The 22,344-nt window shown below is 44.2% G+C and overlaps 1 protein-coding gene across 6 annotated transcripts; it reads left to right on the top strand.

Moving 5' to 3' along the window:
• Nucleotides 1-3,933: 3,933 nt before the first annotated feature.
• Nucleotides 3,934-22,062, top strand: LOC311114627 (inosine-5'-monophosphate dehydrogenase 1b). Of its 6 annotated transcripts, none has more exons than XM_084189864.1 (15): nt 3,934-4,030; nt 6,870-6,968; nt 7,116-7,196; nt 11,955-12,003; nt 14,074-14,175; nt 14,386-14,460; nt 14,678-14,972; nt 15,258-15,457; nt 15,705-15,795; nt 16,006-16,101; nt 16,749-16,892; nt 17,494-17,638; nt 18,848-18,991; nt 19,096-19,179; nt 20,004-22,062. In XM_084189864.1, the coding sequence occupies exons 2-15, from the start codon at nt 6,871-6,873 to the stop codon at nt 20,023-20,025; spliced, it is 1,626 nt and encodes a 541-aa protein (XP_084045990.1). In that variant the 5' UTR covers nt 3,934-4,030; nt 6,870; the 3' UTR covers nt 20,026-22,062. The 6 variants fall into 6 exon arrangements, with proteins under 6 accessions (XP_084045990.1, XP_084045993.1, XP_084045989.1 ...); XM_084189863.1 differs by having other exon boundaries at nt 3,966-4,163; XM_084189862.1 differs by lacking the exon at nt 3,934-4,030 and adding an exon at nt 6,495-6,515.
• Nucleotides 22,063-22,344: the final 282 nt, after the last annotated feature.

Genomic DNA, 22,344 nt, shown 5'->3' on the forward strand with positions numbered 1-22,344 from the left:
CAAATTCTTTCTATTCTGTGGGAATCGTTTTGAGCTGGTTGGCCGGTCCGGGGACACCCAGTTACAACGTGACTTGAGTCCACTTGAGGGACGTCACCGACAGAAGGGTCAGAGGCCGACGGTGAGGTCAACGACCAGAGTGAGAGACTGGAGCAAGAAACGTTGGCAATTGGACCCAACATGGAGGGGTACGGCTACGAACACTTTGGGGTGGACGCAGAGCGGGACAGCCACCAGATGGACTACCGGAGGATCGTAGGGGACACTGAGCTACCCCGGCCCAGCTCCAACCCCAACTCCTCACCCCAAGACGGGGATCACCTCTTCCGCCTCAGCCCCCATGGGCATGGGCACGGACACGGGCATGGGCATGAGACAGCCGCCCAGCGATACAGCGCCACCCGCATCCAGGCTGGCTTTGGCCCCGAGAGGTGAGTCAGACAAAGACAGATTATATATGGTTACTAGAGTATTATTTAGTGAAATAAACTGCCATCCATTAGAAAAGAACAACATAAGAGTGAAGGGCCAGGCAAAGTAGATTTTTAACTGTGGACCTGACTTGTGCTGAAATAAACTAAAGAAAAAAAGGGAGTAAACCAGATTACATTTACATTTACGTCATTTAGCAGACGCTCTTATCCAGAGCGACTTGCAGTTAGTGAGTGCATACATTATATATATTTTTTATACCCCCCGTGGGAATCGAACCCACAATCCTGCTCTACCAACTGAGCTACATCCCTGCCGGCCATTCCCTCCCCTACCCTGGACGACGCTGGGCCAATTGTGCGCCGCCCCATGGGTCACCCGGTCGCGGCCGGCTACGACAGAGCCTGGATTCGAACCAGGATCTCTAGTGGCACAGCTAGCACTGGCACACACAAAGATATTCAATTTGTTTGGAGTGGACAAGATAACATTCTTCAACACAAAGCAATACACTGAGTGTACAAAACATTAGGAACACCTTCCTAATATTGAGTTGCACCCCCTTTTGCCCTCAGAACAGCCTCAATTCGTCGGGGCATGGACTCTACAAGGTGTCGAAAGCGTCCCACAGGGATGCTGGCCTACGTTGACTCCAATGCTTCCCACAATTCTGTCAAGTTGGCTGGATGTCCTTTGGGTGGTGGACCATTCTTTATACACACAGGAAACAGTTGAGCGTAAAAACCCAGCAGCGTTGCAGTTCTTGAGACACTCAAACCGGTGGCCTCGCACCTACTACCATACCCCGTTCAAAGGTGCTTAAATATTTTGTCTTGCCCATTCACCCTCTGAATTGCACTCATACATAATCAATGTCTCAATTGTCTCAAGGCTTGAAAATCCATCTTTAACCTGTCTCCTCCCCTTCATCTACACTGATTGAAGCAAATGAAATAGGTGACATCAATAAGGGATCATAGCTTTCACCTGGTCAGTCTATGTCATGGTAAGAGCAGGTGTTCCGAATGTTTTATACACTGTGTATATTTGACTTGTGGGCCATACAAGCTTTAGCATTAGTTCCTCCCACTTCTTTTGACTACTTTTCATAACTCTGCTTTCACCATGGTTAAAATATGTAAATACAGCCTATTGACTAGTATCAGTTTACACTGCCACATAGCCCTGTGTTTAGTCTGGCTTGCAAATAACAATGAAGTTAAATCTCCTTGTTAGCCCATAATGAAGCTCTAAGATGCCTGTGTCTTACTGTATATGGAAACATGGTTTATGGCGAGCCATTCCGAGGGCGGCCCCTAAACAAATTGAAAAGCTATGATTACTTACTCTGATGCCAAAACAACAGAAACTGCCTCTTGAGTCCTAAAGGCTATTTTCGGAGTGGCAGCTTATGCCGTGCAGCTAGGGCAGCAGGTGGAGACCTTAAGGGGATCGGGTTTGAATCAATGCTTGAAATAGCCACTGGCTGGGTATAGAGGAATCTCTGACCCATATTGTGGATGACCCACATTTAACGCGATGAACTCACACACAGACACCGTACCCGCCAGATCACCTTGGTACTTGTCAAGGCTGGGAAGGTCCTCTGTGCTTTCCTTAGTACTGCAGGAGGGGCTCCTAGAATAGTGCCACATGGAGAATAGGCCAGGGGCCTATAGCTTGGGCCAGACTGAGCCCATATACAGTCCCATGATAAGTGTACATGGGGCGAATACAAATTCTGTCTTAATGCAGGGTGGATCACTAGTCACCATTAAAAATGCATTCGGTTGTATTTGCTCTGAATATCTGTGTGTTGGTTTAGTGCACACAGTTACAACAGTCTCATGCCATTGCATGCACAGGATCAGGAGTGCATGGGTTAGAATTCCCCACTCTCCAGGAAACGTAAAGATGCTGTGAGAATGAAGAACAAAGCTTGCTTTATTGCGACATTGCTGGCGTGATGGCAGGTTGCAATTGTCTGTCAGTGACTACTGTCAGCCACTGATGGTGTTGACGGCTTGGTGACAAGAGCTGTGTGCTGTCCGTCCTCCTTTTACAAAAGTGTGTGTTTGTGAGGGAGTTCCACTTCATCTGTGTGTGTGCGTGTGTGCAAGAGAGAGAGAGAAGGTAGACTAGGAGTCTGAGTGTTTATTGAGTGTGTGTGTGTGTGTTTATGTTACTAATTTTGGCTAATGGAGGAAGCCCATTATCCCTTCCATCTAATCATAAACACTGGACTTTTCTCTTCAAAGCCTAGAAGTTTCAATCTGAGCTTTACAACGCTCCTCTTTGGCATGACTTTGCCCTTTAGCAAGATGGCTGCTAGTGTTATAGTGGAGAACGCTCCATTTCCCAACCCACATCCATCACAGAAATGGGCGAGTGGAACTGTTCGGTACGCAATGCTTGTAGATTCACAGGTCAACATACAATACAATAGGCATGTGAATTCAGTCTGATTTTCCCAAATCCGTCAGCTTGAACGCTAATGGTCTATTGGCTTTTCTGCTTTTACTATCTGAGTTTTAAACAGTCTGTTCTATATGTGAAAGTGAAAGTCTGAGACCATGATATATCAGATAAGAGGGAGGGTATGAGGTTCAATTATGGTCAATGTGTAGCCTCACCTACTATAAATGTTTATAATGTTATCTAGGCTGCTTAAGGAGGTATGTAGCCTGGCTGGCTCTACTGGTCAGTTGAGATCAATCTAGACTAGAGAATGCCACTGTCAACCGGATAATTGGTTACTAATTTAGTAACTGGTTGCATGTGACTTGTAAATCTTACAGTGGTGCTGTTCAATTGAATGCCCCCAAACTTTGCACCTCACTGAAGCATCTGAGAATAGTTGATTTGTGAGTTTTGGAAAAATACAAAAGTCACAATACATTGATAAGTAGATAAGCATTATAAAAGTAGATTACTACACATTGAATGAAAGATTCTTGCTTGATCCTGATAATAGAAGCCCAAGGACTAATATTCCAAAAACAGATGGTAGGAGGTTTGGGCCTGCTGCCTATGTGGTTATTTGTTGGTTATAAAATAATAATATAAATAATATAATATGCCATTTAGCAGACGCTTTTATCCAAAGCGACTTACAGTCATGCGTGCATACATTTTTTTGTGTATGGGTGGTCCCGGGGATCGAACCCACTATCTTGGCGTTACAAGCGCCGTGCTCTACCAACTGAGCTACAGAGGACAAATGATAATATAAGGACATTGGGAGTGCCAGACTATAGTGCCAATTTCCCTGAATAGCCTAAATGCATGATTGTCTCCTCCAAAATATGTATGGTCTGCACTCTGCAGTGCAGATATTAGGTATATTACATAAATTACACTGACATAACAATCTCACAAACCTGCAAAGTCTGTGATTGAGTTGAGATTTTTACCCTCATGTTTTCTAATTCAATGAGAGCCCCACGTGGGAGGAGAGGGGATGTGACGCATCCATTTTCGATGCTTTTGCAAAAATATTCTTCTTCATAACGCGGATACACTGTAACAGCGACAGGCTATCAAATTTGGACCAGCCTCGCATCGTCACTTGAGTTTGTAGTAGGGAACTTGTAGGAAGGTAATTCATTTTGGGGTGGTTCCCTCCACGATAGAGACAGCACACTTTGCTTCCGCTCATTTTGGACTTGCTAGCTAGCTACAGCTGGAAAGTTCACATTTCCGAACATCTTCAACGTGGTCAGATTCAAGAGGTAGAAAACGGGTTGGAATAGATTTTTGGTTTCACATTTTCTTAACGTAACTAATATTAGGGAACTGTAAATACGACTAAGAGCGTGGTGAGGTGGCTAATGGCATATAATACAAATCATCTTCAGTAATGAGTTGAAACGTGTTAGCTAGCCGGCTACCGCTAGCTGACACATGCTCCTGCTGAATAGCGCACGCACTCTGATCATTTTGACCTGCGTTGCAAGGAATTAGATGGCTAATATATAGTGCAGCTATTATGACAAAATACATTGCAAACGATATCATGCTAAAGACAAATGATATGATGGATGGAAAACTATAAATACTTAGGCTGATTACAGTTGGCTAGATTCGTCATGAATAGTTAATATAGGCAGGTTTTATTCTCCCCGCATGTGTTGTGTGCTCGAGGCATTGTTAGGTGCTCAACCGTACAGTAGCCTGTTAGTAAGAGCTAGCTACGGTATTGGCAGGCATTACTCACCGCTGCCTTTCAGCAGCTATCCAGAACACTGTGTAGGTAGTCTGGATAAATATGTGCTCGAAGGAAATGTTTTTGCTTAACGTGTCATTGATTAACATGACATTACTTTTTAGCTCATAGTGTCGCTTGATGGGTGTTTTGTTTGCATGGACAGCCACCACAAGCAATAGAGAGAACGTTAGTGTGCTCACTTTTCCTGGTGTTTATCAAATCTTAGGTCACCCAGACAGTAAATTGTTTAAAAAAATAATATATATATATATATATATATATATATATATATATAAATCAAACACCGACATTTTTTTCAAGCAACGTGTTTTATTTAAACATGTAGCTAACGTTAGTGCTGCTGCAATTTTTGGCATGGATATTTACACAACAGTACATGAAAGGGTTAATTTCGTAAGGCTATATTTTGCCAGCATTCCCCCTCTAATAGAAAACATTCTTATAAATGTTAGTGGGTCATCCACATTTTGAAATCACATAGTCATTAGTACTCAGCGATTTGTGCTTTTGAGGTCGGTTCGGTTTCAGTTTGATTATAATTGTGTTTGTTTTCGGGTTCGATAGTAAAAAAAATTATAAATGCATTCTGTGGGTTGAATGCTGTGTCACAGAATAACACGTTTAATACAATTCCCATGATGGTAGTGACTGCCGATTACTGCTTATCACTTATTAACCATAATTTATTCACATTACTTTAGTTACTTAAGTTTTGTATATTACATTTGTTTTATTTGATGACTTTATTATTTAATTCTAAGTCATCATCTCTATAGAGCTGCTGTCTGACAAAATCACTATTTTAGTAGTTCTTCAATGTAAACAAGGCATACTTTTATGACTGCTGAATACCAACTATCAATCAGTTAGATCATGTATTTTCAGTTAGAGATACACTATATATACAAAAGTATGTGGACACACCTTCAAATTAGTGGATTCAGATATTTCAGCCACACCCGTTGTTGACAGGTGTATAAAATCGAGCACACAGCCATGCAATCTCCATAGACAAACATTGGCAGTAGAATGGCCTTAATGAAGAGCTCAGTGACTTTCAACGTGGCACCTTCATAGGATGCCACCTTTCCAACAAGTCAGTTCGTCAAGTTTCTGCCCTGCTAAAGCTGCCCCGGTCAACTGTAAGTGCTGTTATTGTGAAGTGGAAACGTCTAGGAACAACAACGGCTCAGCCGTGAAATGGTAGGCCACACAAGCTCACAGAACGGGACTGCTGAAGTGCATAGCGAATAAAAATTGTCTGTCCTCGATACAACACTCCCTACCGAGTTCCAAACTGCCTCTGGAAGCAATGTCAGCACAAGAACTGTTCGTCATGGAGATTCATGAAATGGGTTTCCATGGCCGAGCAGCCGCACACAAGCCTAAGATCACCATGCGCAATGCTAAGTGTTGGCTGGAGTGGTGTAAAGCTTGCCGCCATTGGACTCTGGAGCAGTGGAAACATGTTTTCTGGAGTGATGAATCATGCTTCACCATCTGGCAGTCCGACTGACGAATCTGGATTTGGCAGATGCCAGGAGAAGGCTACCTGCCCGAATGCATAGTGCCAACTGTAAAGTTTGGTGGAGGAGGAATAATGGTCTGGGGCTGTTTTTCATGAGTGGAGGCTGTTATAGCAGCAAGGGAGGGGGGGGGGGGCAACTCCATATTAATGCCCATGCTTTTGGAATGAGATGTTCGATGAGCAGGTGTCCACATACTTTTGGTCATGTAGTGTACTTCGTGAAGCAACTGCTCTCCTTTCAATCGCGTGTTCTTGTCTATTTTATGTAGCAGGCTAAAAGAAACACAGATGGACAAGTAGGCTTGCAATGGATTATGGTCATTATAGGTAATTACTACGTTTTCTGCGCTAAACTATGTAGAGTATTGGCCTGTTGGAAACTACAACTCCCTACTACATCGCACAGTTCAGGCTTGATACGATTTATCTCTAGAGAAATTGCACATCGCATTGATATCACAGAAAAAAACCTGAACGTAATGCCTTGGTTAACAAACGAAAAATTACGGACATTTGGGTTAATCGCTCAGCACTAATAGTCATTCACAGGCGCAAAGCGTCGTCACCCTTTAACCTTTAATCTGTTTATGGCTAATTATATTTGAAAATGCATCGAATGTTACACTTGATGAAGCGATAGCTACAATCTAATGCCAGCTTGTCATCCTTTTCATTTGACAGCATGGCTGATTACCTGATCAGTGGTGGTACTGGCTATGTCCCAGAAGATGGACTCTCCGCACAACAGCTTTTCTCCGTCGGAGACGGTCTCACTTACAAGTAAGTTCAGTTCAACCACAATACAAATGCCAAATAGAACCGTGTTGTGCAAGTAAGCTCTCGAACTGTCCAAACCTAAGCGCAAGCGATGATGGAGGAGATGCGGGCGGCTCATTGTAATGACGGCCAACACGTTTTGAATCGCAGATCTGCTCAACAACAGTCTGTTGTCGCCGACGGTCAAACGGCAGAAGAGCTATGCTCTAAAGGCGACGGGTTGACTTACAAGTGAGTAAAACGGTTGACTTTTCAACCATTTTGACACTATATATACTATACTGTAAAATCCTCTTGTCTCTCCAAATGATGAGTTCATATAGGGGAAGCAAATGGTTGTCCCATAAAAATACCTTGTTAATGAATTTGGCCAAAGTAAACACCACAGTCGCCACCAATTGTATTATTTAATTGAGTTTTTAGCTGGCTGAGAAAAGCACTGATCTAAATGGATGAATGAGTAGGACAGGGGTGGTGGGGGTTGATTGCTTAACCTGATCTGCACCATAGGATGATATTTGCTTCCGGTAATGATATGACTGCATCTTTAACTGCTCCGAAGAATCATAGTGCATGAACTGCTATTTGATTCTTTGAGAGACTCAATCACTCTAATCTATCTAGTAATGAAATCTGACTGCACTCATATCCTAAGGCGATGCCCTTTCTTCATCTGCTCTACATAACTTTTGAAGATGAACTCATCACTCATTTCATATTGTCTTGAATATCCCTCAATTAACTTTCACTCTGTTTAAAACAAACTTGATTTCAACAAGCAAAGCATTGGGCTGCCCCAAGATGACAGACGGTCATATTGGTCATTGCATTGGTATGTTACCACAGCGAGCTACTTCACTAATTTCACCCCTTTGTCCAAGACTGTTGGCCAAAACCCTGTGCATCGTTTTGCTTCTTGAACATACTTCTGGCTAGAGGACTTGACAAAAACGACTTGTAACTGCTATAAAATGCTTCCAACGCCTACTTGTTAAAATAGAGGAACATTCACGTCCTTGTGTTGATGTTGTAGCCTATGACTTTTGACTATATATGGCTCCGTTCCAAATGGTACCCTGTGCCCTACATAGTGCATTACTTTTAACCATTGGGAATAGGGTGCCATTTTGTACAGAATCTATGTTACAGATTAAATGGATACCCTAGGGCCTCCTGAGTGGCGCAGCTGTCTAAGGCGTCACTACAGCCCCGGGTTTGATCCCAGGAGAACCATGAGACAGATCACAATTGGCCCAGCGTCGTCCTGGGTAAGGGAGGGTTTGGCCGGCCGGGATGTCCTTGTCCTGTCGTGCTCTGGCGACTCCTTGTGGTGGGCCGGGCGCCTGCAGGCTGACTTCGGTCGTCAGTTGGACGGTGTTTCCTCCAGCACATTGGTGCGGCTGGCTTCCGGGTTAAGCAAGCAGTGTGTCAAGAAGCAGTACGGCTTTGAAGGGTCGTGTTTCCAAGGACGCATGGCTCTCAACCTTCGCCTCTCCCGAGTCCGTAGGGGAGTTGCAGCGATGAGATGACTGTAACTACCAATTGGAAATCACGAAATTGGTGCAAGAAAAGGGGGTAAAAGCCCCCTCCCCCCCAAAAAATAAAAATTGTAAAAAATAAATAATTGTATGGATACCCTGTTCATTCTAAACTGGTTATACGCCGTCTGTGAGACAAACAATATTTTGACAACAAGCAGATACAACTCAACCATTTTGTTTCTTACAGTTTGGGAAGACCATGTTATTTTGTCTTATCCTGGGTAGGTGGTAGTTGGTTTTGATTGAATTGGGGCTTCATGTCATGGGCTAGTTTATGAGAACAGTTTTTAGCTTTATCTATCCATCCTCTTGAATCAATCAGGTTATAGGTGGTTAAGAGCGCTAAGCCAACCTTCAATGTGCCCTTGAGCAAGGCATTTAACCCTAATTGCTCCTGTAAGTTGTGCTGGATAAGCGCGTCTGCTAAATGTACTAAATGTTAGACTTATCAACATCCACACAATAAGGGTATTCACTATTTAGACTATGCATTTGAATGGAGAGTTAGTCCCAGTTCACCGGGGTTAATTGATTAGGCAATGTACGTGTGTGTGATACCAGAGCGTCACTCCTTAATGAAGCGCGTCCTGCTTGAAGGCAAGGCAGAGCACATGACTAGCCCGAGGTACTGTCATGTGAGCGTCTCGGAGGACGGCATTAGAGGAAGTGAGGATGCCCTCCTTAGCACCACATCTGGGCCCATATTACCTGTATCATACAGCTGTGTCTCCACCATGGCAACCTCAGACAAATGCCTCACAAACCTGGCAACCCAGGACGGTAGCGACAGTGGCTCAACCTCAATTAGACTTTCCCTATATCCTCGGCTCCTTTTTAACCATCTTAAAGGAGAAGGTCCAAAGTTACTCCTCTTGGACCTTCTTCTCCAATGTGTTTTGAGAAGGAGGCGAGGGAGCAGATGCAAGGAATCGAAGGCAAGATACATTGAGAAAGAGCCAGTGAGAATACATCTGGCTAAGGCCTACTGGCTGTGAGGTGTTTGCTCACCTGTTGCTGCTGTAATCTGGCAGGCTTACTGCTGGCTTGTCCACACCAAAACACCCTGGACCTGAATACACGCTCCCTTATGAAAGTGTTCGCCAGGGTGAGCTGAGATGTTCTGTCGGTGTCTCAAGGTCATTTCACCAAGCAGGATCAATATTCTTTCAGCAACTCAACATTTTCTAGTACAGCAGACGACTCTGCTGCATGACATTATCATATATTATCTCTGTCGTAAAGAATTAATGAATGCAGTCATTTTCTGTCAATGGCTTCATAGGATGATTCCATGATGATGTTGTCTTATGATCACAGCCACCTAATCATCATCTGCTTCTAATTAGCCCCATTCAACCCACTCACCTCTCCAACACAATTCTCCCCCAGGACATTGCTGTAGAAGACAATGTATTTTCAATCCACTTACATGGCAAAGGGACGATAAATGAAAAGATTACAATCTTGACATGATTATGCATGTATAGTGAACTGCCTTTGCAGAAGTGTAGTCTAGAACAACATTATGTAGTCGTGTTATCCAGGCTTGTGTCAAAAATAATCTTGCATGAAATTAACACAAATCAAATCACACCCAGTATTACTAGGGCCTGCAACTTTTGGTGTTTTAATACAGAAATGTCATGCAATAGATACAGTACCAGTCAAAAGTTTGGACACGCACCTGTCATCAAGGCAAAGGGTGGCTACTTTGAAGAATCTAAAATATATTTGGATTTGTTTAACACTTTTTTTGGTTACTACATGATTCCATATGTGTTATTTCATTAGTTTTTATGTCTTCACTATTATTCTACAATGTGAAAATAGTAAAAATGAAGAAAAACCCTGGAATTAGTTTTTGACTGGTACTCTATGTATACATTAATAGTATTAAAGACTAGATAGGTAGGTGCACTCTAAATCAGATCTACCCACTTTCTCTACTTAGTGGTTCAAGGGTCATAATAATACTGTCTAACTCAGGCAGTTTGTGGCTGTCTGCAGCACTGGTGTGGCCGAATGGCATCATGCGTTTGTCCACATTCAACATTCGAATGCAAACCATATTCAAAGGTAGTCAGTGTTGTCTTTGGTATTTAAAACCCTAATGTTTCACGCGTGCCAAGTCCAGCTCTAGTTAGTTATTCTCGAATGCCGTGTCTCTGTCGGAGATACCAGTATAAATAAAATGACCGCTTATCAACTGATCCAGTGACACTCTTTACCATTTGGCTCATGCTGGTAAGGGGTAGGTCTGGCTAGAGAGAGCTGATCCAGAATCAGCAGAGGTTGGTGGTTGCCTTAAATGCTGGCAGATGTTTTCCCCTCCGCCTCCGTGTCCCTGACTGTGTTGATGTTTGTGAGGTGTCTGGAGGGTGCAGGCGCACCCCACCCTGTCCCATTTGGTGGACTTATTTTAGGCCCGATCTTCTCACCCACACAGGCGGAGGAGACAGGAGAATGGTCTCCACGGATGATAAAGAACAGGGGGCCGTTCTCGCTCTCTTTTAGTTTTGTGCTCGCTCGCTACTCCCGTTCTATCTGACTTAGAGCTGTTCTCCTGCATCTTATTCTGGTTTTCACTTTTCCCCCATCTCTCTCTGTCACAGACAAAGACTCACTTATTCGTCTCTCTCCAGTCTGTGTTTTCACACTCATCTGCCAAACCACCAGATCCACCCATCTGTGAAAAACACCCATCATCCTCCTCTCTCTCCGTCTGTCTCGTTCGCTCTCTCCCGCTCCCTCTCTGCCAGTCATTGTGTCCATTCAGTCTAAGAAAGGAAGTTAAACCCCAGATGCTTTTGCAAAGTACTGGACTGTTAGGGTGAGACGGTGTTTCTTTTTTTTTTAGACTAGAGTACAAGGCAAAGAGAAGGGGCACCTTGGTCAGACATCACTAGAGGGCCAATTTATGAACATAAATTATTTTACCATTGAAACACTCATTCAAAAAAACATATGCCTTGTTTGATACCACAAAGGAATGGATACCGACATTTTCTCTTAATTCTTAAAGCAAACTGACTTGTAGTTTTAGTTTGATTCAAATTTCCATCACAGGCAACTTTCGGCGCAGACTCCTCAACCATTGCGAGAACTAGTTTTCCCTATATCGTTACCAGGCTCGGTCGAAGTGGCAGTTCGAGGGGCTGATTGGCATATATTCCCTTTTTGGCTTTCAACACTTCCTGCTTTGGACCCAACTCCAACATGGTGGAGGTGCTTGTAAACGTTGAAATTGGGTGGAAAAAAGGGCGCGGGATATGGGCCTTTTTATTTAAAAAAACGTATAGGCCACTTCTGACCCACTGTCACTAGTTGGCTGGCAGTTGCATTGCACTGCACTATGGGTCTTGTAGTCCTCTTGTCTTAAGCCATCTTTCTTTAGCCATGACAATGTGTGAACCTTGACCCCTGACCTCTTGTTCTGTCTGTCTTTCAGCGACTTCCTGATTCTGCCGGGCTTCATTGATTTTACCTCAGACGAAGTGGTGAGTAGTCCTCTCTTCTCCTCTATGACTATCATACATTCCAGAAAGCTAAGACAATTCAATGTGGGTTTTGAGCGACAGACTACACTTCGACCTACCTTCAGCCTACTGTTCTGTTCATGGGCTCAATTCCATTTTGTTCTGAGACCCTCTTCCCTAGCCCATTCCTCTTTAGTGTTTGCCTATAGAGTAATGGGTAGGTGCAAGCCATATGATGAAGGCTGCTCTTAGCCTGTTGGAGAACTGGATAGTGAACACCAGTCTTGTTCTTCCAGATCTCTGAACACTACAGGTATAATGACTAGGGGTCAAAATGGAAGTCCCTTAGACTCTTGCACCAAGTGAGAGCAGTAAAGCTTCCAACTCATTCCTTACTATTTCAGCAGACACTCCTTGCCAGAGCCACTTCTGAAACCAAAGCTTTTTTACAGTACCCTGTGTCCACACAGATGCACAAACAACCCTCTGCATTCAAAGCCAAAACCTAATTCTGTAATTGCAGCTTTTCCTAAAATATTTTTTGCTCTCAGCTTCCTTCGTCATCCCTAACCTCCTAGCCACCCTATTTTGACCAAGATGGCCTCCCACGCCTGGTCTCTCTCTGTCTGTGTTTATGGTTGTGCCTGGTTGGTTGGTTGCTCACTCTTCTCTTTCAGGGGATGATGTGAGCGTTAATCTCAGGCTTTATGTGAAATCCCCCTGCCCTTCTCGCTCGTCCATCAGGGGTTTTTAATCTAATTGACATCTTTAATCTCCTGTTTTTTCAAATAAAATCCAGACTAGAACACAGCTCTTGTTGCTGTGGAAGGCGCCTGTCTGCGTTGTTGCCGTGGCGTTGTGGGTTGTCTCCATAGGGTTGTAGCCTGGCCTATTTTCTTGACGGTTAGGAAGCGGATTCACACTGATAACTTGGACGAGCCTGTGTTTGCCTCAGTCTCAACTGAATACAGTCAAAGTTCATGCAATAATGTTTGTTCAGACTGTAGTCTAAACTAGATTTATCCCCCTCCCATCTGCACAGGGATGTTTTATAAGTTTGAGGTGGGCCTCCATTTGGTGTTGCAATGGGGAAATTATTCAAATAAAATGTTTGGAAATTATTGCTGGTCACACCATGTGCAGAGGTGGTCTCTCAATTTTAAAGGTTAGCCCTTTGTAGAATTTGGCAGGGTAGTGCAGTTGAGCTGCCAAAGTGTCCAGTCATTTCAGAAACACAACAGTCAGTCTCGGTACGATATAGCAGTTTACATTTGTCACAGATATGGGAGGAAAGCTCTTGACGTGGTAACATGCCTGCTCTGGGTTTCTCATGGGGGAGGAATACCATGTTTTCCCTCCCAGCTGTGACGAACGTGGACGTGGCCTTTTTGTGTTTTGGGAATCTGAATTGAGTGAATCTGATAAAGCTGGGAGTTTCTGGGATAGTGGGATTCTTTTATTTTTTATCTGAGAGAAGGGAACTTTCCCAGTGTGTTGGCACATAGTTTCTAACAAGGTCACGGCCTGATTGTGCAAAAACGTCTCCAGAAAGACTTGGGTCCCTTCAGTCACATGCATCAGCTTAGTCAAAACAACATCTGTCTTGTCTGTTTGATGACAGATAAAATGGAGCACCTGATTTTTTACGTTTAGGCCAGACAGCGATGTCTGCTTTCCAGTTGTTTGATTGTTTACTTGCTGTTGCCACTCTCGTCTGAGACCTTGAGACTTTGAGACTCATCGTACAGTCAGTCATTGAAAGCATGCTTGGACCAAAAGCTGTAATTTTCCAGACCACATTAGACAAACGGGTTTGTTGGTGCATTTCTGCCCCCTAGTGGACAACTGCGAAAGCAACCTTTACCATTACAAGCAATGCTGTCCAAGGTTCTCTTTTCTTCATGAAGTAAATTACCTACACTCTGTATTAGAAATGAAATGATATTGAGTATATTTCCTCAGTGTGGACATTTACACTCACTGCAACACTCTAATATTATCTAGTGTGCTGGTTGCATTTTGAATGACTTATTTATTTCCTGAACATTTAGTGGGTTATTGAGCCAAGATGTCCTCCTTCCTCTCTCCCAGGACCTGACCTCTGCTCTGACCAGGAAGATCACCCTGAAGACACCTCTCATCTCCTCCCCCATGGACACAGTCACAGAGTCATCGATGGCCATCGCCATGGCGGTAAGAACTTGCCGCCTGACACACGAGCCAGTAAAAAAATAAATGTATATAATAAGTAAAAAGTGTCCACTAAGCTAGAAATGATTGTGCGCTTTCCACATCAGTCACATCCAAAGTGTGTTTTGTTGCTGGGGGAAAAAAGTACCATAAACAGTATTGCGGCTCCCAAAAGTGATTTCTACTTGTCGGGGTGTTTTTTAATGCCTTTAGCTCATGGGAGGCATCGGCCTCATCCACCACAACTGCACTCCTGAATTCCAAGCCAATGAGGTCCGCAAGGTTAAGGTAAGACCCCGTAAACACCTATGAAAACATTCTGCCTACTTAATATTTACCTTTTATGGTCTGTCAAGTCATATACCTTTGTAGTTAACCGCATATAGTCATGTATTTACTTGCATAATTTTAAGTTGATTGGTATTAATTGATTTATCAGCTATTGGGTTGCAGTGCACCTATGCCCGTGATAGTGTATTAACCAGTATATTTGTTTTTTGTCCAGAGGTTTGAGCAGGGCTTTATCACAGACCCTCTTGTGTTGAGCCCGCGTCACACGGTGGGGGACGTGTTCGAGGCCAAGACACGCCACGGCTTCTCTGGCATCCCCGTCACCGAGACTGGCAAGATGGGCAGCAAGCTGGTGGGCATCGTCACCTCCAGAGACATCGACTTCCTCTCCGAGAAGGACCACAGCCGACCGCTGGAGGAGGCCATGACTAAGAGGGAGGAGCTAGTGGTGGCCCCAGCCGGTGTCACCCTGAAAGAGGCTAACGACATTCTACAGCGGAGCAAGAAAGGTGAGCCAGTCGGTACAGTCCGTCTAGGAGTCTATTGTCGCCTGTTTTCTGGTACAGTGTTCTATTGTATAATCCTCTACTTATTATTGATTTGATGTTCTTTGGTTTGCTGTACAAGGTCATTCATGAAACCACCTGTTTGAGGTTATGTGGCAGAATGACTTTGTCACCTGCTTTGGTTTGCTGTACAATGTCATTTATGAAACCACCTGTTTGAGGTTATGTGGCAGAATGACTTGGTCACCTTTAACAAAGTCTCTTTCTCCACCCCTTTCCTCCCACCAGGCAAGCTGCCCATCGTGAACGACAGTGATGAGCTGGTGGCCATCATCGCCAGAACAGACCTGAAGAAGAACAGGGATTACCCCCTGGCCTCTAAAGACTCTCGCAAACAGCTGCTGTGCGGAGCCGCCATTGGCACCAGGGACGACGACAAGTACAGACTGGACCTGCTGATGCAGGCTGGGGTCGACGTGGTCGTACTGGTGGGTTCGGGGTTTGAGGTTGGGGTACGGTTGGGGTTATGGTTAGGATGCAGATGGGGTTTAGGTTGGGATCCGGTTGTGGTTATGGTTGGGGTAGGTGGGAGGGTTGGGTTAGGGGTTGACCTGTTCATGCAGTTTAGGTGGACATGGTGGTTAGGGGTCGCGGTTATGGTCGAGTTATGGTTGGGTTACAGTTCCATGGTACTGCAGTGCAGACATGAATTGTTTTCTCTCTCTGTTTCTGCAGGATTCCTCACAGGGCAACTCTGTGTATCAGGTCAACATGATCAACTACATCAAACAGAAGTACAGCGAGCTGCAGGTGGTGGGAGGGAACGGTGAGAGAGTGTGGAGCGCTGGGAAAGGATTTATCACTATATGGCAATTCCACCCATCCAGTTGTTGTAGATCTTTTGAGAGGCTATCAAGATCAGTCTTGGGAAATATTGTTTATTCAATTGAACGTCTGTGGAAAAATACAGTAGACACTTACACGCTACACCTTTCTTTTCCTGCATCCTGATGAAGTTGTGTGTTGTCTCTTGTAGTGGTGACGGCAGCTCAGGCCAAGAACCTGATCGATGCAGGAGTGGATGCTCTGAGAGTGGGCATGGGCTGTGGCTCCATCTGCATCACCCAGGAAGGTAGTGACCCCACCTCCACACCCTGATACTATCAATGTTACAGGATCAATTCCAATCTGAATGCAAGAGAGGATTGTTGGTGGATTTGATCTGAATCCACTTGCAGAATTGACTGAGTTGAAGTGGAATTGACCCAACCCTGAATGTTACACCTTGAGTGCAATGTGCGATTGGAATTGTAGTATTGCGACTAAATGTAGTGATATTAAATAGAAATGTGAAAATATGCATAGGATTCCATCTACCCATAGTAGCTGGCTTTGGATCAGTTCTAATTTAAGGTCAACCACTGAATCTACACAGCAAAACAGAAGACAGATCAGAGCAGCGAGTAACTAACCAAGATGCTACACTGGTTGCTAGTCTGTGTTGTCATGGTGATTTATGAACGCTCTGCTCTCGGTTACCATGGCGATGACTTTCTCCACAGCATTAAGTTCAGAAAATGATGGCAAGAGTTTTAAAACGCAATACAAACGTACTTATTGGAAGAACTTAGACATATTCAATGATTAAATTTTTTAAGTGAACACATCGATTCTGATAATACTACTTCCGTAAAAAATCCATCCATCGTGCACAACCGAACATCGCCTGACTACACCTGTCATATGATATGATGCATTTCCTGTCTCCGTCTCCCGTAGTGATGGCGTGCGGGCGGCCTCAGGGCACCTCGGTGTATAAGGTGGCAGAGTATGCTAGACGTTTCGGCGTGCCAGTCATCGCCGACGGGGGCATTCAGACCGTGGGCCACGTGGTCAAGGCTCTCTCACTCGGGGCATCGACAGGTACCTTTCATTCACATTAATTAATTCACTCTTTCATAGTCATTCATTCTCTTTCATTTTCATGCATACATTGTCATTCACGCTTCCATTGTCATTTATTCATTCACTCACTCACTCATTCATTCATTAACTTACTCCTTCATTCACCCCTTTATAACATGCAGTAGATCAATGTGGTTCATTTCATAGGCTAGCATAGGTCTATATCAGGGCTGTTCATCTCCGGTCCTGGAGGGTCCAAACACTTCTGGTTTTCATCCTCTCCTTCTAATCAGGGACTAATTCAGACCTGGGACACCAGGTGAGTGCAATTAACTACCCGGTAGAAACACAAACCAGAAGTGTTTCAGCCCTCCAGGACCAGAATTGAACAGCCCTGGTCTATAGTCTTACAGTATCTTGATAATGTCTTTACATTAGTTTTCTGTTCACCACTGTTGATCTCATGTCTATTCCTCTAATTCATTCATAGCTGATTTCTGGTAATCAAAGCTAACGTGAAGCTATCGATGTAACAAAACACTAGCTGTACCGAGAATTAGTTGGAGAAATGCTTACCAACCAATGACCTTGAGTTATGACCTGTTCCGCCCCTCCCCAGTGATGATGGGCTCATTGCTAGCGGCGACCACGGAGACTCCGGGGGAGTACTTCTTCTCGGACGGCGTGCGGCTGAAGAAGTACCGTGGCATGGGCTCTCTGGACGCCATGGAGAAGAGCACCAGCAGCCAGAAACGCTACTTCAGGTAGGGAGGATATCACACACTAGTGCTGCATCCCAAATGGCACCCTATTCCCTGGCCTAATATAGTGCACTGCTTCTGACCAGGAGCCATAGGGAATAGGGTGCCATTTGGGGTGTAGACTAACTCTTGATCAAACACGACTAGAATTCATAGGAGGGTTGAAATTAAGACCAGGTAATCTGGGTTATTTCACATCAACAATTGTTGTTAATCGCTGATGAATCAAATTCATATTTTGTTGATGTTCGAGTCTGATTTATATACATGTATTCATTGGTTTGTCCTTAATTCAGACGGTTCACAATGTGATACAATATATGTCATATGTAAGGGATTTTCCCAAAACAAATGATGCCAACTTTCCTGGGTTTAAGCTGTCTGACTGCTCTCAGTGCTCTGGTTGGAGAATTTTCCTGTCCCATCAGCAGTGTCTAAACTGTCTCTGTGTTCCGTCTGGCTGATTCCACAGCAGTGTCTAACCAGTCTCCTCTGTGTTCTGACTGGCTGATTCCACAGCAGTGTCTAACCAGTCTCCTCTGTGTTCCGTCTGGCTGATTCCACAGCAGTGTCTAACCAGTCTCCTCTGTGTTCCGTCTGGCTGATTCCACAGCAGTGTCTAACCCATCTCCTCTGTGTTCCGTCTGGCTGATTCCACAGCAGTGTCTAACCCATCTCCTCTGTGTTCCGTCTGGCTGATTCCACAGCAGTGTCTAACCCATCTCCTCTGTGTTCTGACTGGCTGATTCCACAGCAGTGTCTAACCAGTCTCCTCTGTGTTCCGTCTGGCTGATTCCACAGCAGTGTCTAACCCATCTCCTCTGTGTTCTGACTGGCTGATTCCACAGCAGTGTCTAACCCATCTCCTCTGTGTTCCGTCTGGCTGATTCCACAGCAGTGTCTAACCCATCTCCTCTGTGTTCTGACTGGCTGATTCCACAGCAGTGTCTAACCAGTCTCCTCTGTGTTCCGTCTGGCTGATTCCACAGCAGTGTCTAACCCATCTCCTCTGTGTTCTGACTGGCTGATTCCACAGCAGTGTCTAACCCATCTCCTCTGTGTTCCGTCTGGCTGATTCCACAGCAGTGTCTAACCCATCTCCTCTGTGTTCTGACTGGCTGATTCCACAGCAGTGTCTAACCAGTCTGTGTTCTGACTGGTTGATTCCATAGCAGTGACTAACCCGTCTGTTCTGACTGGATGATTCCACAGTGAAGGGGACAAGGTGAAGGTGGCTCAGGGTGTGTCCGGCTCCGTCCAGGACAAGGGCTCCATCCATAAGTTTATCCCCTATCTGATCGCTGGCATCCAACATGGCTGCCAGGACATCGGCGCCAAGAGTCTCACTGTTCTACGGTGAGTTGTGTGTGTGTGTGTGTGTGTGAGCGAGAGGGAGGTGAGGACAAGAGGGGACCACTGTGTGTGTGAGTGATCTCTGATAGTAATGTGTGTTTCCACAGCTCCATGATGTACTCTGGAGAGCTGAAGTTTGAGAAGAGGACCACGTCCGCTCAGGTGGAAGGAGGAGTCCATGGGCTTCACTCGTAAGTTGGACTCACTCTCTCTCTCACACACACACACACACACACACAGTGTGTGTAACAGTAGTAGATAGTCATGACTTTTCTGTGACTGATAGTGCTGAAACTCTTTCTTAGACATCAGTGTCTTTCTTTCTTTGTCTTTCACCATAGATATTATTTGGTTCCATGTAAGTACATGGAAGTCAAGGGGTGTACATGTGAAGTCAAGGGGTGTGGCCTAGTGGAGGGCCCCACATCCCCATTTGCATGTAGCACAATTGTCCACTTGTTTCTAAATGAATGGCAAAGTTTGATCTTTTTGATTAAATTATCCATGTGGGAAATGTAAATCTTACCTTTTAGATAAGTGCTTCCCATCTTGATGTTTGAATCTGGCAACTAGCCTATAAGGACGTCTAATATGGCGATGTGACGTTCCCTTTCAGATTATTACCTTGTTAGTGGGAGGAGGGGTGCTCGCCATTACGCAGTTCATCTTTGAATGGGGATGGACTATGGGAAGCTTTGTTAGTGTCCACTAGACTCCTTCCCTCCTCTCCTTCCCCAGTTATCCATAGGGCAGATAAGCCTGTAATAAATATACTGGCAGATGATAGGGGATTGAATGGGATTTGTCAATCTTTGTTTTATAATTGAATCAGTATGACATTGCTTAGACAGATTGATAGCTGACGTAATAGGAAAGGGTAATTGATAAGTTCTATCCAGTTGTTTTAGAGCAGGTAATAGGAATTGTTTCGTGTGGTCGATATATTGTTGATTTATCATTGATCACTGATAGATGGTATCATTTATTGTGTTTTTACGATGCCCTTTCTCTGCAGTTACGAGAAACGACTTTACTGATGGAGGGGCCAGAAAGAAGCGGACTAGGGCCGCCCCCGACGTCCCCACCCCCGTTGTGACCAAACGTAACCACCACATCTGACACCCACCTCATCACTCACCCTGCCGAAACCCCACACACCCCACGGGAGAGGTCTGGGGGTGAACACCTGCAAAACGAACACGATCACCTGGGAAACATGGGATTTTGCACTTACGAAGCGGAACATCAGGGTTTTCACCGTAACCCCCTCCACCCAGAATACCGGGCCCCTTGGCGTGTGTGTTTGTGAGCTTGTTGAAGGAAGTATGTGAATGTCTGTGTGTGTGTGCGTGGGTGGGGACAAACTCAGTGAAGAAGGTGATGTTGTGCTACCCGTTTTCCTCTTCCTGGTGAAACTGAGAGAGCCATGCTGACACCCCTTTCTATTCTCTGGGATCTGCTCTTACCTGCACCTCCACATCAGAAGCCTCAAACATCCAAATCAAACTGTATGTGGAAAAAACACTTGTCTTGCTACTATGTGTGCAAGTGTATTGTGGCAATCCTCCTTTATCTATGTAGTTAGTTCTGTTTAAGCATAAAGATGTTAACTGCTTTGAGAAAAGTATATTGTTCTGTTAAATTTGTGACTGTGATTCAACCGACAGACTCATTGGCTGGGACTATATACTAGGTGACGTTCCCTCGCTGTAGTGGCCATATCATACCCCCTAAGTCGACGTGAACCAATAAACTAGTGGCCCATCACAATGCTTCTAGTGTGTTGAGAGCACGGTTGGGACCAAAAGCTAGGAATGTTTTTAAAACCACAGTGTAGGTCAACGATAGGTAATACAATAATCTTTTAGACTGGAATAAAACGAGTTTAGAGAGAATTGTTTGATTAAAAGCTGTAGAGCAGGGTTCCCCAACTGGCAGCCCGCAGGTCAAATGGTTTTATTTGGCCCCCCAATTTAAAATCAATAAATAATAGTAATAATTTTTCATTGTTGGACAAAATAGTGTAAAAACACCAGGAAATCAGAACCAAGTGATTTTAATTTTGGAAATCTGTTCCCAAGTATTCCCATGCATAATAGAGAGACGTGATCGTATACAAATGTAAGCAAGGTTTGAAATTATTATGTTTAAGTCAGATATTATATCGGTTTGGGCTTCTTGCGGTCAATTTGCAGTCTACAAATTATTTGTAATTATGTTCCGGTCCCCCGACCATCCACTGAAGAAAGAAATCGGCCTGCGGCTGAAGCTAGTTGATGTTCCCTGCTGTAGAGACTCCTGGTTGCTCCAACGGGCATGAAGGGTTTTGATATGCATGCTTTTTTTGTTTTTTAAAGCCTCAACACGGCTGTATTTATACTCTTCTAATTACGTACATACTGCCAAGTCTGTCTGTGACACTCTTTGTTATTAATATTAAAAGCCTAAATTAAAACTAGGAGTCGCAAGCAATGTAGTCCCTCCCTCCGCCCCTGTCCTGTCTCAGATTGTGGCACCGATTGTTAGCAGCTTTTACCTGTTCCGATCACCAGAGATATGCCTTGAAACCGGGTAGATGAAGACCGCACACGACGGATAGTCTTACAACACAGTTTTTACAGGAATTTATGTGCATTACGCTATACGTCCTTCTCTCACCCCCGTTCTCATTTTTTTGAGATACTGTATCTATATCATTCAGCTTATGTAGGAATAGGTTTTTCTAACGTTTTTCGTAAACGGATGTCCTTTTTGCCATTTTTTTTTTTTAAGGATGTTTCTAAGCTGTAGGAGTGACTTGCTTTCCATATTGTGCTAAATTACTTTGCCCTTCCGTGACCACACTTGACTAACGGCACTCTTACAGTTGACATGAATATTAAGTAAATATGTACATGGAGAGGTATGGAGAATTATATACCAGTATCCTGTTCGAAATGGTTGTTGCTTGTTTGCCGTCTCCCTCCTTAGTTATGAAAATCCTCACTGACTATGAAACAGGCCTTGTTTACAATTGGATCACAACAGAAACCGGTTGCTTACGCTGTAAAAATAAATAAAAGTCAAATAAAATATGTTGACTAATGGGTTGTTATTAAGGCTGGCGAATTGCCAGGGACCTCAGGATACGATATAACTGGTGTAGACCTTACCGTGAAATGCGTACTTACAATCCCTTAACCAACCATGCATGCAGTTCAAAAACAATTTGATTTGATCATGATACTTGGGCGCTGATACGATATGTATTACGATTCTATATGAATTGCGATTCAATACTGTGATTTTATTGCGATTCGATGTTCCAAAAATATTGCTCACCATATGTCTGCTGCAGAGGGACGAGTCATGAGAAA

Source organism: Coregonus lavaretus (assembly GCF_964263955.1).
Source record: "Coregonus lavaretus genome assembly, contig: HAP1_SCAFFOLD_1448, whole genome shotgun sequence".
Lineage (NCBI taxonomy): Eukaryota > Metazoa > Chordata > Actinopteri > Salmoniformes > Salmonidae > Coregonus > Coregonus lavaretus.